General features: G+C 37.9%; 1 protein-coding gene across 1 annotated transcript in view; it reads right to left on the bottom strand.

Moving 5' to 3' along the window:
- xkr4.L (XK related 4 L homeolog) overlaps positions 1-15725 on the bottom strand; it is a 143960-nt gene that overhangs the window by 33053 nt on the left and 95182 nt on the right. The window contains exon 2 of the mRNA XM_018267999.2: positions 14525-14724. Within this exon, the coding sequence (XP_018123488.1) occupies positions 14525-14724 (200 nt within the window). The remainder of the gene's footprint in view (positions 1-14524; positions 14725-15725) is intronic.

Genomic DNA, 15725 nt, shown 5'->3' with positions numbered 1-15725 from the left:
TTCCTTTGAGCTGCTTACATATTCTTTAAAGTTTATAGACTCTACTTGTATATCTTGAGTTGTGAACCAGAAAAAAGAGAGTTCATATCTTAAATTTGTTTTCCATTAAAAAAAAAATAATAAAAAGTGTAAGTGACAGAATCCATGGCAACAGCAACATGATGCTCAGTATAAGTAACACTCAATCCCACACCATGGTATTCTTTTAGATGTGCAAGGAAAGGTGTGACGGCATCTTGAAAGCCTCTAAATTGTGCCAACAGCAAAATCCAATTAGCTGTGTCAGAAATCCCTTCCTCAGCTTTGGAACATCATCAAAACCCCCGGAATAACCGCGGTGCTGATATTTTTATGGTGTATTTTGTGCAAACTCACGCATTAGGCTTTCTTTAGGGGAGGTAAGAGAATAGAAATGTCATGCCAATTCCAAGCTTTCTGCTTATATTAAAGGAAAGAATAGCTTCAGACTGTAAGTACTCTGTATTCTGAACCAAACGTAATAATACAAGTTGTAAAGAGCCTTTTTACAGAATGGCGAAATGTACAATTGAAGACACTTGATCATATTATCCACTGAACACTGAAAGCTTACAAAGAGATTTTTAAAAAATCTGTGCCTTAGCTTTCTAGAGGGCTCCTTTCTTATGTGTACATTGCAGCAAATCTCATGATAGAGACGTATAAATATTAGCGTTAAGGTCTTTCCTTTAATATACACATAACACTGACAAAGAATGGATACACTTACTACACAAATTATACTGACAGTGTGTTCTATGAATTATTTAATTAAAATAGCTTTTGCAGTATACAGTTAGGTAAATAAATATTTGGACAGTCAACTTTTTTTTTCTAATTTTTTCTAATTTTGGTTCTGTACATTACCACAATGAATGAATGCAGTTAAAGTGCAGACTTTCAGCTTTAATTCAGTGGGTTGAACAAAAAGATTGCATAAAAATGTGAGGAACTAAAGCCTTTTTTAACACAATCACTTCATTTCAGGGGCTCAAAAGTAATTGGGCAAATTAAAAAACTGAAAATTAAATTTTCTAAATACCGTTAAATTTCTAATACTTGGTTGAAAACCCTTTGCTGGCAATGACAGCTTGAATTCTTGAACTCATGGACATCACCAGATTCTGGATTTCCTCCTGTTTAATGCTCTGCCAGGCCTTTACTGCATCGGCTTTTAGTTGCTGTTTGTTTGTGGGACTTTCTGTCCTAGGTTTAGTCTTCAACAAGTGAAATGCATGCTCAATTTGGTTCAGATCAGGTGACTGACTTGGCCATTCAAGAATATTCCACTTCTTTACTTTAATAAACTCCTGGGTTGCTTTGCCTGTATGTTTTAGGTCATTATCCGTCTGTATTATGAAACACCTCCAATCAATTTGACTGCATTTAGTTGGATTTGAGCAGACAGTGTCTCTGAACACCTCAGAATTCATTCGGCTGCTTCTGTCCTGTGTCACATCATGGATAAACACTAGTGTCCCAGTGCCACTGGCAGCCATGTACACCCAAGCCATCACACTGCCTCCGCCATGTTTTATAGAGATGTGGTATGCTTTGGATCAGGCATGTCATGCTTTAGGGGCCAAATGCGGCCCGTCTTCAAATTTACACCAGCCCTCAGCCTTCATCATGAAATTAATAATAATGCGGCCCGCCAGCACAGTGCTATCAGGAATCACCTAGCCGTAATATTTGGGCACATTAGTGAAATAATCTGCCACTTGGTCTATACTGCTGCCTCTGTGCTGAAGGTGTCAATAGACGTACTGACGTGCCAGTACAGTAAACTACGTGCCAGTACATGTCTATTGCTAACACCTTCAGCACACAGGCAGCAGTATAGACCAAGTGGCAGATCATTTCACTAATGTGCCCAAATATTACTGCTACGGCTACGCGATTCCTTGTTTAAATGAGTTAAATGATGTTAATGGTTCAAAGAATGTTAGGCTAAATGGTCGGCCCACACACATCTTCACCTCACCAAATCTGGCCCTCGTTGCAAAAAGTTTGGACACCCCTGCTTTCGATCATGAGCTGTTCCACGCCTTCTCCGTACTTTTTTCTTGCCATCATTCTGGTAGAGGTTGATCTTGGTTTCATCTGTCCAAAGAATGTTTTTCCAGAACTGTGCTGGCTTTTTTAGATGTTTTAAAGCAAAGTCCAATCTAGCCTTTCTATTCTTGATGCTTATGAGTGGCTTGCACCTTGCAGTGCACCCTCTGTATTTACTTTCATTCAGTCTTTTCTTTATGGTAGACTTGGATATGGATACTCCTACCTCCTGGAGAGTGTTGTTCACTTGTTTGGCTGTTGTTAAGGGGTTTCTCTTCACCATGAAAATGATTCTGTGATCATCCACCACTGTTGTCTTCTGTGGATGTCCAGGTCTTTTTGCGTTGCTGAGTTCTCCAGTGCTTTCTTACTTTCTCTGGATTTACCAAACTGTAGATTTTGCCACTCCTAATATTGTAGCAATTTCTCGGATGGGTTTTTTCAGTTTTTGCAGCTTATGGATGGCTTGTTTCACATGCATGGAGAGCTCCTGTTGTCTGTTCACAGCAAAATCTTCCACATACAAGCACCCCCCCCCCTCAAATCAACTCCAGGGCTTGTATCTGCTTCATTGATAGACATAACTATGGAATTGCCCACACCTGCCCATGAAATAGCCTTTGAGTCAACTGTCCAATTACTGTTGAACCCCTGGGCCAATTACTTTTGTACCCCTGGTTTGAAGTGATTGTGTTAAAAAAAGGCTTTAGTTCCTCACATTTTTATGCAATCTTTTTGTTCAACCCACTGAATTAAAGCTGAAAGTCTGCAGTTCAACTGCATCTGAGTTGTTTCATTTAAAATGAATTGGGGTAATGTACAGAACCACATTTTTATGGCCCTAACTGTATGTGTGTGTGTGTTTCTGTGTAAAAACTCAATACAATGCAGACACAGATACAAAAGTAATTAAAATAAGCACTCACACTTCACTGAATGCACCTAAAAAGTGGCACCTATGATTTAGAATTGGATACACTGGATGACAACAGGACATTTTTTTCCTTGCATCAATAACAGAATACAAAAAATACATAACTAATAAATTGAATATATGGACTTCCCAGTATGTGGAAACACATTTTATTCATTCTATTCCTAGTTGGCAGTCAGCTTATATTGTAACCACCCTAATGTGTAACCCAGCTCAAGGAGGAACAGGAGCCATGTGGACACAATATTTATAAGTTAAAGGTTGGTGCTGGCCCTACCCAATTAAAAAGCTGGAAAACACACAGGCAGAGCAAAAAAGCAATTACAGGTATGGGATCTGTAATCCAATATGCTCGTCCTGGGGTTTTCTGGATAGCAGATCTTTCCGTAATTTGGAACTTTATATCTCGAGTCTACTAGAAAAACATGTAAACATTAAAGGGATCCTGATCCTGATCCTTTTCAAAACACATCAGTTAATATTGCTACTCAAGCAGAATTCTGCACTGAAATACATTTCTCAAAAGAGCAAACCGATTTTTTTATATTCAATTTTGAAATCTGACATGGGGCTAGACATTTTGTCAATTTCCCAGCTACCCCTGGTCATGTGACTTGTGCCTGCACTTTAGGAGAGAAATGATTTCTGGCAGGCTGCTGTTTTTCTTTCTCAATGTAACTGAATGTGTCTCAGTGGGACATGGGTTTTTACTATTGAGTGTTGTTCTTAGATCTACAGGCAGCTGTTATCTTGTGTTAGGGTAGGGACACACTGGGCGATTTGGGGAGTTTTAGTCGCCTGGCGACTAATCGCCGCGACTTTTCTCCCCGAATGCCTCCCCTCGCTCTGCGCCTGGCTAAAATGAAAAATCGGCTGCGCTAATCACACGCGGCGATTAGTTTTCCGAAGTCGCCCGAAGTTTCCTCGTGAGGCAACTTCGGGCGATTTCGGAAAACGAATCGCCGCGTGTGATTAGCGCAGGCGATTTTTCATTTTAGCCAGGCGCAGAGCGAGGGGGGGCATTCGGGGAGAAAAGTCGCGGCGATTAGTCGCCAGGCGACTAAAACTCCCCAAATCGCCCAGTGTGTCCCTACCCTTAGGGAGCTGCTATCTGGTTATCTTCCCATTGTTCTTTTGTTTGGCCGCTGGGGGGGAAAAGGGAGGGGGTGATATCACTCCAACTTGCAGTACAGCAGTAAAGAGTGATTGAAGTTTATCAGAGCACAAGTCACATGACTTGGGGCAGCTGGGAAATTGACAATATGTCTAGCCCCATGTCAGATTTCAAAATTTAATATAAAAAATCTGTTTGCTCTTTTGAGAAATGGATTTCAGTGCGGAATTCTGCTGGAGCAGCACTATTAACTGATTCATTTTGAAAAAAAAAACATTTTCCCATGACAGTATCCCTTTAAATAAACCCGACAGGGTAATTTTCCTTCCAACAAGGACTAACTATATCTTAGCTTAAATCAAGTGCAAGGTGCTATTTTATTATTACAGAGAAAAATGAAATAACGTTTATTTGGATAAAATAGAGTATATGGGAGATGGCCATCCTGTAATTTGCAGCTTTTTAGATAATGGGTTTGCTGATATTGGATTCCCTGCCTATGATATATTATTTAATAAGTGCTCGCCCATTCACAAGAAATACACTTGCACAATGTTGCAAGGACACATCTAAGTTGCCTATTACACAACACACACCACGAGCCAATTAACCAGCCTGTATGATTCTGAAGTGTCGAAACAAACCCAGGCAGACACAGAGAGAACATATAAACTCTTAGGATATAGTGCCTCCGGTCACCTCCCAACTGAAGAACCCAGTGCTGCCCTGAGCCACTATCCCCAGTTGGTGGAAATCCTTAACTAGGTGTAGAACAAGAACAATGCACATGTGTGAGGGGCAATTTAGCCATGGACAATCAATCCTCTTTGCCTTTAGACTGTATGTGAGCATGAAGGACCACATACAATAAAGAGCAAAAAAAGCAATATTAAGCAATTGCTTCCCATATTAATATAGAATTATAAAAACATATTAGCTAATATCGGAATGATTTATTTTACGCAGGAATCAAAAGAGAACTAATTTCCTGCAAAATTCACCAACCTCCACAAAAGCGGTAAACTAGTTTAAAGCATCCACTTTCAGTCTTCATTAAGAGTAATGGAGTGAGATCAATATTGCTGGCACTTGTAGCTGGATGATAATGTGTGATTCCCCCTGCAAACTCTATTTACTGCTGCAGAACAGTATGGATAGGAACACGGCAAACAGCTAAAGCTAAATTAGACAGCGCCGTCAATAGCTCCAAAGAAATGTGTCTGCTTTTAATGAGTGTGCGCCTTCATTATTTAATCTTGTATGGCTGCACAATATGTTGAAGCAGAAAATAAAAAGCCTGAATGTGAGAAGGATCGGCTCACTGGACTGAAACACTTTTAGGGCAAGATCTGTGGCAGGAGAGCCAAGTTATGTCTGACTTAGCTCATTGCAAGGAGAGAGGAACAAATTGCTTATGGCACAAATCATTGAAACTCATGACATGCAAATCGATGCTTTATTTTTTGGGGGGCTCCAAGTTTCACCTTGATTTGAAATAAACTGTATGATTTGATTTGATTAATTCTCTTTGCTAGTTGTAAATTAAATGGGGTGTTTTTGGAGCTCAATGAAAGGAATTCACAAAAGTGTTGGTAAATGCATAGTTCTTAAAGTGTTGGTCGCCAAAATGTAAAAATGTCGCCAGCATGACAAATTCACAGAAGGTATATTTTACGGATTTATTGCAATTCTGCAAAATTTTAAAAAGTGCAGTATACACAGTACAAAAACTGTTGTTATAGCGCTGTGGAAATGCTGTCTGTGCACCAAACAATCTTATCTACACAGACTTAAGCCAAATTAGCCTTTCAACATTGTTCTCTGACATTTTCATTTTGGTAAAAAAAATGTCTGTACTAATGTCGAGGGTGTTCTCAAGGTCGTACATACGACACAAATATTGCCACTATTAAATGACATTTTTAGAAAATTATAGGAAAATTGGTATGTGAAAAAGTTGGTGCAAATACAGCAGTTTTATGTAACATTTTACAACATTTTCCATTACCAACATTCTTGCGAATTCCCCCTAATGACTGGTAAATAATAAATACTATCTATCTATCTATCTATCATTCACCCCAATTCCTTTTGTCAGTGTCACTTAGCTCCGTGCCTAACCTCATATCAGTGTCATCTGCCTTGGGTCAACTGCCTTTCATTGGAGGTTTTGTAGAAGTCAGTGGGAGCTGAGCTGATCCTATTGGACTCAATCAATTGAGACTTTTAGAGGTTTTTGGATTTTTTTTTCACTCGGTATGGAATGCTGGCTGTAAATATTCTACAGAAACCTTATTATTCATTCTACAAAAATCCAACTTGATTTTTATAGGGCAATGAAAGCTCCCATGCTTTAACTTTAAACTTTTCAATATTCAAAAGCCCATCTCCCACCAGCCCGAATCACTTTAGTTCTACAAGAATTTCTGCATAATTTAACCTTACAGGACTCTAAAACAAACATTCCGCATTGGCCTGTCAATTCCACATATGACATTCAAAAAAACAGATAACACCTGTTCATGATTTTGCAGTCTACTTCACTGGCAACGGCCAGCTATAGCAATCTGAAACTGGCGTGTAACAACATCCTATGCTTTGATTTTAAAGCCTTCTTCATGTGGAGGTCATAGTAGGGTTGGAAAGGTAAAGTATGAGGTCTGCAGGATACATTGGCCAATAACAGGGTAAGCATTGAAATAGATTTTTGTCATTCTTTAAACTCAAGCTGGAAATACAAGATGTTCCTTACAGCAAAGGTACACAAGGAATAAGTAGGAGTTTGAGTAGAAATATCAGGTTAGCAAATACTTGACATAACAAATTGCAGAAGAAAAACTGCTGAGGGAATGCTGAAATTTAGAAAATACCCAGACTAGGTAATTGCTTCTTGATAACATGATGGTTGTAGCATATGAATCTGCATTCCAAATAATATGTTAAACATTTGTAAACCATCGTTCCTGTATAGAAGTGAGATTTTTCTCAGTGAATATCAGCCTGTTCTTGCTGTGCTGCCATGATTCCTAAAGCTGTCAGAGGCCATATTAGAGCTGTAATAATTGGTTAGAATTCCTCCAGACTACCAGAATTCTGCAAGCAATGGCACATGGGTATTTTGTTACCAGGCTAAAACTACCTAACAGTTTACCCAAATAATCTTCCATCGAAAAGTATTTTAATTGCTGCATCCACACCATTGAACAAGCTTTGTAGCTTGAAAATGCTCATTGCTGCGTTTTCAAGGGCCAAACTAAGTTCACCGATAGTACAGTAATTATTATACTATTCAATGGAAAGGTATTTTTTTGGGCATTTTGTTGCCCAACTGAAAGCCAATATGTCATGGGTGACAAAACAACTACTGTCTCATTACTCTAAAACAGGAAGTAAATTTCATCTGCTGCATGTACATTGTTGAGCTGTTTTAAATAGTGATGGGTGAATTTATTTGCCAGGCATAGATTCGCAGCTAATTTCTGCACTTCGACGCCCACAAATGCAGCAAAAATTCAGCGTGGAAAAATTTACTGCCACAAAAGAAAATTGTTGCACATAAAAATTGTTGAGCGGCAAAATTATTCGGATGGCCATTGACTTTAATGCATTTGGACAAAAGAGTCGTGCGTATAAAAATTGTCAGTCATGTCAAAATTGTCACGCGTCAAAATTATTTTGACGCCCATTGACTTCAATGCGTTTCGAGAATTCAATGCTTTTTCGCCATTTCGCAAAAAAAAGGGACAGATTCGCCCATCACTAGTTTTAAAACAAGCTTGTAAATACAAGCCAGGGGAAAACCCAACAAACACTTTTCCATATGAATATTCCTTTGTCTCTTGCCTGCTTTTAACAACACTGCTCTCCCTCTTCTCCTCCAGTCTCTCCATTATCTTGGTTTCTTGACACTGTCCTGTCATGGTTTTTCTCTTACCTTTCAAATCTTTTAGTGTCTCCTTCAATGAAATATCATCTTCTCCATTACCTCTTTCTGTTTGAGTTTCTCAAGTCTATTTCCTACAACCTATTATTATTATGTTATTCAGTTCTTTTAATCCCACCTTTAGCAAAATTCATCTATCTTCTGATCTCAATTCACATATCTCAATTCACCTGAATTAAGATATGTGAGTTGAGATCAGGAGAAGATAGATACATCTGTTAGGTATCTAAAGGTATCTTCATGCTTGTCAGTCATTTAAACTTAAAGGGATACTGTCATGGGAAAAAAAAAATTCAAAATGAATCAGTTAATAGTGCTGCTCCAGCAGAATTCTGCACTGAAATCCATTTCTCAAAAGAGCAAACAGATTTTTTTATATTCAATTTTGAAATCTGACATGGGGCTAGACATTTTGTCAATTTCCCAATTTCATGTGACTTGTGCCTGCACTTTAGGAGAGAAATGCTTTCTGGCAGACTGCTGTTTTTCCATCTCAATGTAACTGAATGTGTCTCAGTGAGACATGGGTTTTTACTATTGAGTGTTGTTCTTAGATCTACCAGGCAGCTGTTATCTTTTGTTAGGGAGCTGTTATCTGGTTACTTTCCCATTTTTCTTTAGTTTGGCTGCTGGGGGGAAAAGGGGGCGGGGTGATATCACTCCAACTTTCATTACAGCAGTAAAGAGTGATTGAAGTTTATCAGAGAACAAGTCACATGACTTGGGGCAGCTGGGAAATTGACAATATGTCTAGCCCCATGTCAGATTTCAAAATTGAACATAAAAAAATCTGTTTGCTCTTTTGAGAAATGGATTTCAGTGCAGAATTCTGCTGGAGCAGCACTATTAACTGATTAATTTCAGGCAAAAAAATTTCCCATGACAGTATCCCTATAATTAAGTAAAACTTGTCTAAGGTAGAAATGGTCCTCTTTCCTCTTCTACAATGCCTATCTCATGGTTTATCACGTGAAAACTCATGGACGAGATACAATTCAAGGAGAAAAGACTTTTCTTCAAATTCATTTCCAGTGTATTCCCAGATATGTTTTTCTAAATTGAATTGCAGTTTTCACATAATAAACCCTTTTCTTACTGAATTGAATCGGGCCCATTAAGATAGTTAATGACTCCACTATCACCCCCTCCTTTCCCAGGCCTGGTACCTTGATGTGATCTCTGCTTTACTTCTAATATCTAGTCAATAACTAAATCAAGTCACTGTTAACTATGGAATTCTTCTAAAATACAACTAGTCATCAGGAAAGATTTACTCTCGCATTGTGTGATAGAGTGATTAACCTAATCCTTCACCCTTTAATTAATACTATGTAGAGTAGTTTACTTATTAATACAATATTGTATGGAGGAGGTCTTACCCAGTTTATAACATTTATGTGTATTTAACCTAAGCCTTCTGGTGTCATATCATCAAAACACCCATTAGCTGCCATCTTTTATTGAACACTAAGGGGCCCATTCATTAAGTTCGAGTGAAGGAATAGAAGAAAAAATACTTTGAATTTCGAAGTGTTTTTTTGGCTACTTCGACCATCGAATGGGCTACTTCGACCTTCGACTACGACTTCGAATCAAAGGATTCGAACTAAAAATCGTTTGACTATTTGACCTTTCGATAGTCGAAGTGCTGTCTCTTTAAGAAAAAACTTAGACCCCCCTAGTTCGCCACCTAAAAGCTACCGAAGTCAATGTTAGCCTATGGGGAAGGTCCCCATAGGCTTGGCTATCTTTTTTTGGTCGAAGGATAATCCTTTGATCGTTGGATTAAAATCCTTCGAATCATTCGATTCGAAGGATTTAATCGTTCGATCTAACGATTATTCCTTTGATCATTCGATCGAACTATTTGCGCAAAATCCTTCGACTTCGATATTCTAAGTCGAAGGATTTTCATTCCCCAGTCGAATATCGAGGGTTAATTAACCCTCGATATTCGACCCTTGATGCATTTGACTCTAACTGTTAAAAAGAGTTTGCTAAACATCATACAACAAAAAACTGAATATATGAACTGTTCTTGAAAAGCTAAGTTAATAGACTGTAAATAGTAGTCCCCTACAAAAAAGGATGTTGGAGTACAGCCCTAGTAAGCAATGGTGGTTGTAGGAAGGCAAGAGTTTAGCTTAGTTTAGAGTTCATCACAATAAGTGCAAACACTGTTTAGCCTATATCACCCACATCTAATCTGTCTCTCTCATTAGAAGGAAAAGCTAACACTGGGGTATGTAGTGTTTATACAAATGGCCTGTAGATGTCACTGTGCCCAGACTTATACTGTGCATACTTCCTGACAGCTTAAAAGTGAAAGTTACTGTTGTGTAATAGCTGCATGAGCCTGCTAATAAAGCACTGTTATTCTCTATTCATCCTCGGCTACTTAAAAACATAACAGGGTAGGGTTCACATCGAGGAAATTCTTTAAGAGTTAATGGCACATTAATGCAATGCAACGTGTCTGTACTATTAAATTATAGTGGACAACAGTAAAGAACATATTTACAAGAAAACAATAGAAGTTAATAAAAAATATAAAAAGATTTTCATTGAGAATGTTCATTTGAGAATCTTGCAAATGTTGGATTCGTTTTTGCAAGGGCAATATTAATTTGGCAGGAGACAACTGGAATCATTTTCATGTTTGTTAGATTTGAGCAGAAGAGGGATGGGGGTATGGGGGTGGTCCATGGAGCCACTGAAATCAGCTCCTAGATCTTGTGTTTGGTACAGTTTCAAGGTGCAAATTAACCCAACCAACCTTGAAAAATGGTAAAAGCTTGTCTTTGATTACATGGATACATTTATACAATTTTATATATTGATGTTATGTTGAGGTCCTGGCTGGTATGCACACAGTAACATACCTTCCAGAGTAACTACAACAGTACAAAACATAATTTAAAACTGTGCTCCAGAACAAAAAAAATCCATTGTTTCCAATACATCACTCAGTTTAGCCCATTCATAAACATTTTACAGTATATATTAATACTGCTATCAATTGATTTATTTTGCTAAAAGGCATTCAGCCCTTTATTGCAACTACTGTCGCTTTTACATCTACTGTGCAACCAAAAACTTATGAAGAATAGAGCCTTCCCGCACAGGAATATGAAACATCCATTCTTTTCATCTCCCTGAAGATACTTTTTTTATGGAAAAATTTACAAACCATAAGCCTAAATGATAGCCTGAATGATAGTGTCAGATGCACAATACAGGTATAGTACCTGTTATGCAAAACGCTCAGGACCTGGGGTTTTCCAGATAACGGATTTTTTTTTAATTTGGTTCTTCATACCTTAAGTCTACTAGAAAATCATATAAACATTGAACAAACCCAATGGGATTATTTTGCTTCCAATAAGGATTAATGATATCTTAGTTTGCATCAAGTACATACAGGGGGTTATTTATTATGCTCCGAATATCCGAAATTCAAATCATTTGTCGTTTTTGGACTAAAAAAAAAAACTACACGTTTTTCGGAATTTATTAAAGCCTGGTGGTCTTAAAAGTCAGACTCTGAAAATCCAGCATCTCAAAGCTCTTGAGGTCCTGTGTCTACACTGCTGTCCGCACTGATATCACATAATTTTGGGAATTTTGGACCAGAAAGATTCATAGTATTTCGTACTTTTTGGGCAAAGCACCGAAGTTATCGGATTTTTGCCCGACCCAATTTTTTCTTACTTTTTTAATGATAAATAAGGTCCATTCGGGCAGTCGGAGTTGATCGGATTTTTATGTTAGAAATACTTTCGGACCTTGATAAATAACCCCCACAATGTATTGTTTAATTATTACAGAGAAAAATCATTAAAATCATTAAATCTAATCATTAATCATTAAAATCATTTTTAAAAATTTAGATTATTTGTATATAAATGGAGTCTATGGGAGACTATCTTTCTGTAAAATCTAAACTTTCTGGATAACAGATTTCCAGATAACGGATCCCATACCTGTACAGGAAAGCATCACACACTGAATAAATAGAGATAAAGGTGCGTAGTGGTGCGGAATTGTTTTCTTTGCATTACATCCGATGCAGTATCCCTTTCCTATTCATTTTCTGCATATTATAATAAATACAGAATTAATAACCGAGCCTAAAGCACCTATTCAAAATCACGTTGGCATTTAATTTGTTTATAAAGATAATAATTAAACTCCTTGTAATATCACTTGTAATATTCTTGCAATACACAAGTGACATTTATTTTGCTACTAACCACTGTAATTTATTTTGTAATAATCCGAGCTGACTGATTTGCACTCGCTGACTATAACCATTCAAACATTTTTCAAACGAGCGCCTGTAAGTTAGCAACTGGCGAATTAGGCTTAGGATTTCGATAGAATTGATGCAAGAACACACAGTGAGGCACGGTAAATAAAACAGCCATGCACTGCCGTGTGCACCTTGTTGACACTAAGGGCTAGTCCACACGGGGAGATAGCGGCGCGTTTGCGTTTGCGGTCGCGGCGACAAAGCGCCGCGACAGTCGCCGCGACCGGCGCAGGCGACAGTTTTGTATGGGCGCCTATGTAAAAACGCCTGTGCTAACCACACGAGGCGATGCGCTTTTCAACAGTCGCCTGAAAAAGCCTGGCGAGGCATTTTCAGGCGACTGTTGAAAAGCGCATCGCCTCGTGTGGTTAGCACAGGCGTTTTTACATAGGCGCCCATACAAAACTGTCGCCTGCGCCGGTCGCGGCGCTTTGTCGCCGCGACCGCAAACGCGTCGCTATCTCCCCGTGTGGAATAGCCCTAACAAAAAAAAGGGTAATTAAACACATCAACAAATTAATTATCAGAAGTTTTGTTTTATATTTGCAGCATGACAGCACTCCTCTGATAATAAAGAAACCCACCATGCAGATACCCTTCCTAACCTCTTTCTGTGTATTTTCTCTTCCTTTTGCTTTGCAGGACTAATGCACTGATAGATAAATATATATATATATATATATATATATATATATATATATATATATATATATATATATATATATATATATATATATATAGATATATATATATAGATATACATGCATACTTCTACAGTATATGTAAATTGCAGGTATAGGATGTACTACTAGGAATGCTTGGGATCTAGGCTTTTCCAGATAAGGGATATTTTCATGATTTAGATCTCCATACCTTAATGGGCTCATTAACTAAAAATCAAATTTCGCTTTTCCCACAAATCTCTGTGGTTTTCCTATTTTTTTTAAAAAATCTCTAAATATTCAAGATGTTAAAACCACAAAAACCTCTAATATAAAACTTTGCCAAGGTCTTATAGAATTGAATGGGAGCTGCACAGATCGAATTGAACCATTTTAAATCAAATTTGGCTTTTTAGTGGCTTTTGGATTTTTCGAGATTTTAGAGATATTCGTATTTTTTAGTGCATCGTTCAGTGTTATTTTCCATTTGAACTTTTTTTTATTCTGATCTTTAAATGAATGTCCTGACATTCGTGGTTTTAGAGAAAGGGAGTTTAGTCCAACACCACTAAAATTCAACCTTCAACAGGCCTCTACCTCTGTTAAAAAAACATTTAAATAAATCCAACAGGATTGTTTTGCCACCAATATGAATTTATGCAGCTTAGTTACCATCAGGTAAAAGCTGCTGTTTTGAAATAATTTAAAAACATTGCTTAAAATGGACTCTATTGGAGATGATATTCTCATACTGTAGTAGTACAGGTATGGGATCGTTATCTGCAAATACGTTACCGTTTACAGAAAGGCCGTCTCCCATAGAATTTTTCCAAATAATCAAAATTTTAGAAAATGACCTTCATTTTCTCTGTAATAATAAAACAGTACCTTGTACTTGATCTCAACTAAGATATAATTAATCCGTGTTGGAAGCAAAACCAGCATATTGGGTTTATTTAATGTTTAAATTATTTTCCAGTGGACTTAAGATATGAATATTAGTGAAAGATCCATTATCTGGAAAACCCCAGGTCCAGAGCATTCTGGATAATAAGTCCAATACCTGTACAGGGATTCCTACACCAGTAATATTTTGTGATGATGATGATGATAGGAAGCTGAAATTATATGAATATGAGCAGTCACCTGGAGGTCTCATTGACTGGAAAATATTTGATTGGTAGAATCATGTTAAATCCTCAAATGTATTCATAATTAGAGAGACCGCAGGCAAAATATACAAAGCTTCTACAATAATATATTCTGTATATTCATACACTACCTTTAATTCAATCAAAATATTATCTGATAATTCTGTATTGAATATAATGTATAATATCTTGATTGTAACTAAGGATTGTGCCTTCTAAATTAACATCATCATCATCATCCTCTCCTTCTTCCATCTGCTTCCACCTCTTTGCTCTTTTAATGTAAGAGTAAAAAACACATTCATAGAAGTGTTCTAAGTACCCACGATTCTTACCTTGAAGAGCCTGTAAGCTGCGAGTCTGCACCACGATGCACAGCTGAAGGACCAGTTGAGGAGCGCTTTCCAGGAATGTGGCCAGCAAGTGCAGCATGCTGACATCTGCATATTCATATACCATCTTCCAATAGAACCGCCACCTGTCATTCTCTCCACTTCGTCTACTTCGAATTCCCAAGTAGATAGTATTAAAATACCTGAAATGAAGAGAGTGTGTTTGTTTAGTTACATTGTGTATTTGCATTAAAAAAGACAAATGTTCATCAAGTATATATCTATATATCAATATATATACATGATGAGCAACACCAGGGGGCAAATTCACTAAGCGCCGAAGCGCCGAACGCTAGCGTTACTTCGCTAGCGTTTGTCATTTTCGTTACTGCGCAAATTCACTAATGAACGCTGGCGTAGTTTCGCTAGTGTTACTTCGCACCCTTACGCCTGGCGAATTTTTGCTAGCGACGTAACTACGCAAATTCACTAACTTGCGCAGTGTACTGAACGCTACCTTTTACGCTAGACTTCCTTCGCCACCTCAGACCTGGCAAAGCGCAATAGAGTAGATAGGGATTGTTTAAAAAAAAGTCAAAAAATTTTCTAAGTCCCAAAAAACGCTGGCGTGTTTTCTACATTATGGGTGATAGGCTGAAAAAGATCGAAAAAAATTTTGGGGCTCCCCTCCTTCCCCCCTACATTTCCAGACTCATGGCAACTTACCTAGACAGTGGGCACATGTGTAGGGCAAAATAAAATTTTTATTTGATGATTTCAAGGTTTTCTAGCCATTTGTAATGCTGATACGTATTCCTCCATTGAAATTTGAATTTGTCGCCGTATGCAAATTAGCCTTCTCTAGCGTAACTTCGCTTTACTTAGCGAATCAACGCTAGCGCAACTTCGCAACCTTACGCTACCCCTGAGCGCAACTTCGGATTTTAGTGAATTTGCGAAGCGCTGGCGAAACTACGCCTGGCGAAGTGCGGCAAAGTTACGCCTGGCGCAACTACGAATCTTAGTGAATTTGCCCCCAGGACTTTGCTTTTCATCTGTGTATTAAAGGTGTATGTACAATCGAGGTGATATTTAGTTCCCCTTTCGGGCCTTTCTCAAGGCAAACATGGTCCATGTACCCACACAAAATGAGGTGCTACAGGAAATATCACAAAATATTCCAACAGAAACTGATCAGTGCAAT

This window comes from Xenopus laevis, chromosome 6L (assembly GCF_017654675.1).
Source record: "Xenopus laevis strain J_2021 chromosome 6L, Xenopus_laevis_v10.1, whole genome shotgun sequence".
Taxonomy (NCBI): Eukaryota; Metazoa; Chordata; class Amphibia; order Anura; family Pipidae; genus Xenopus; species Xenopus laevis.
Note: the sequence above shows the minus strand (reverse complement) of the source record. Positions and strands in the feature narration are given on the sequence as shown.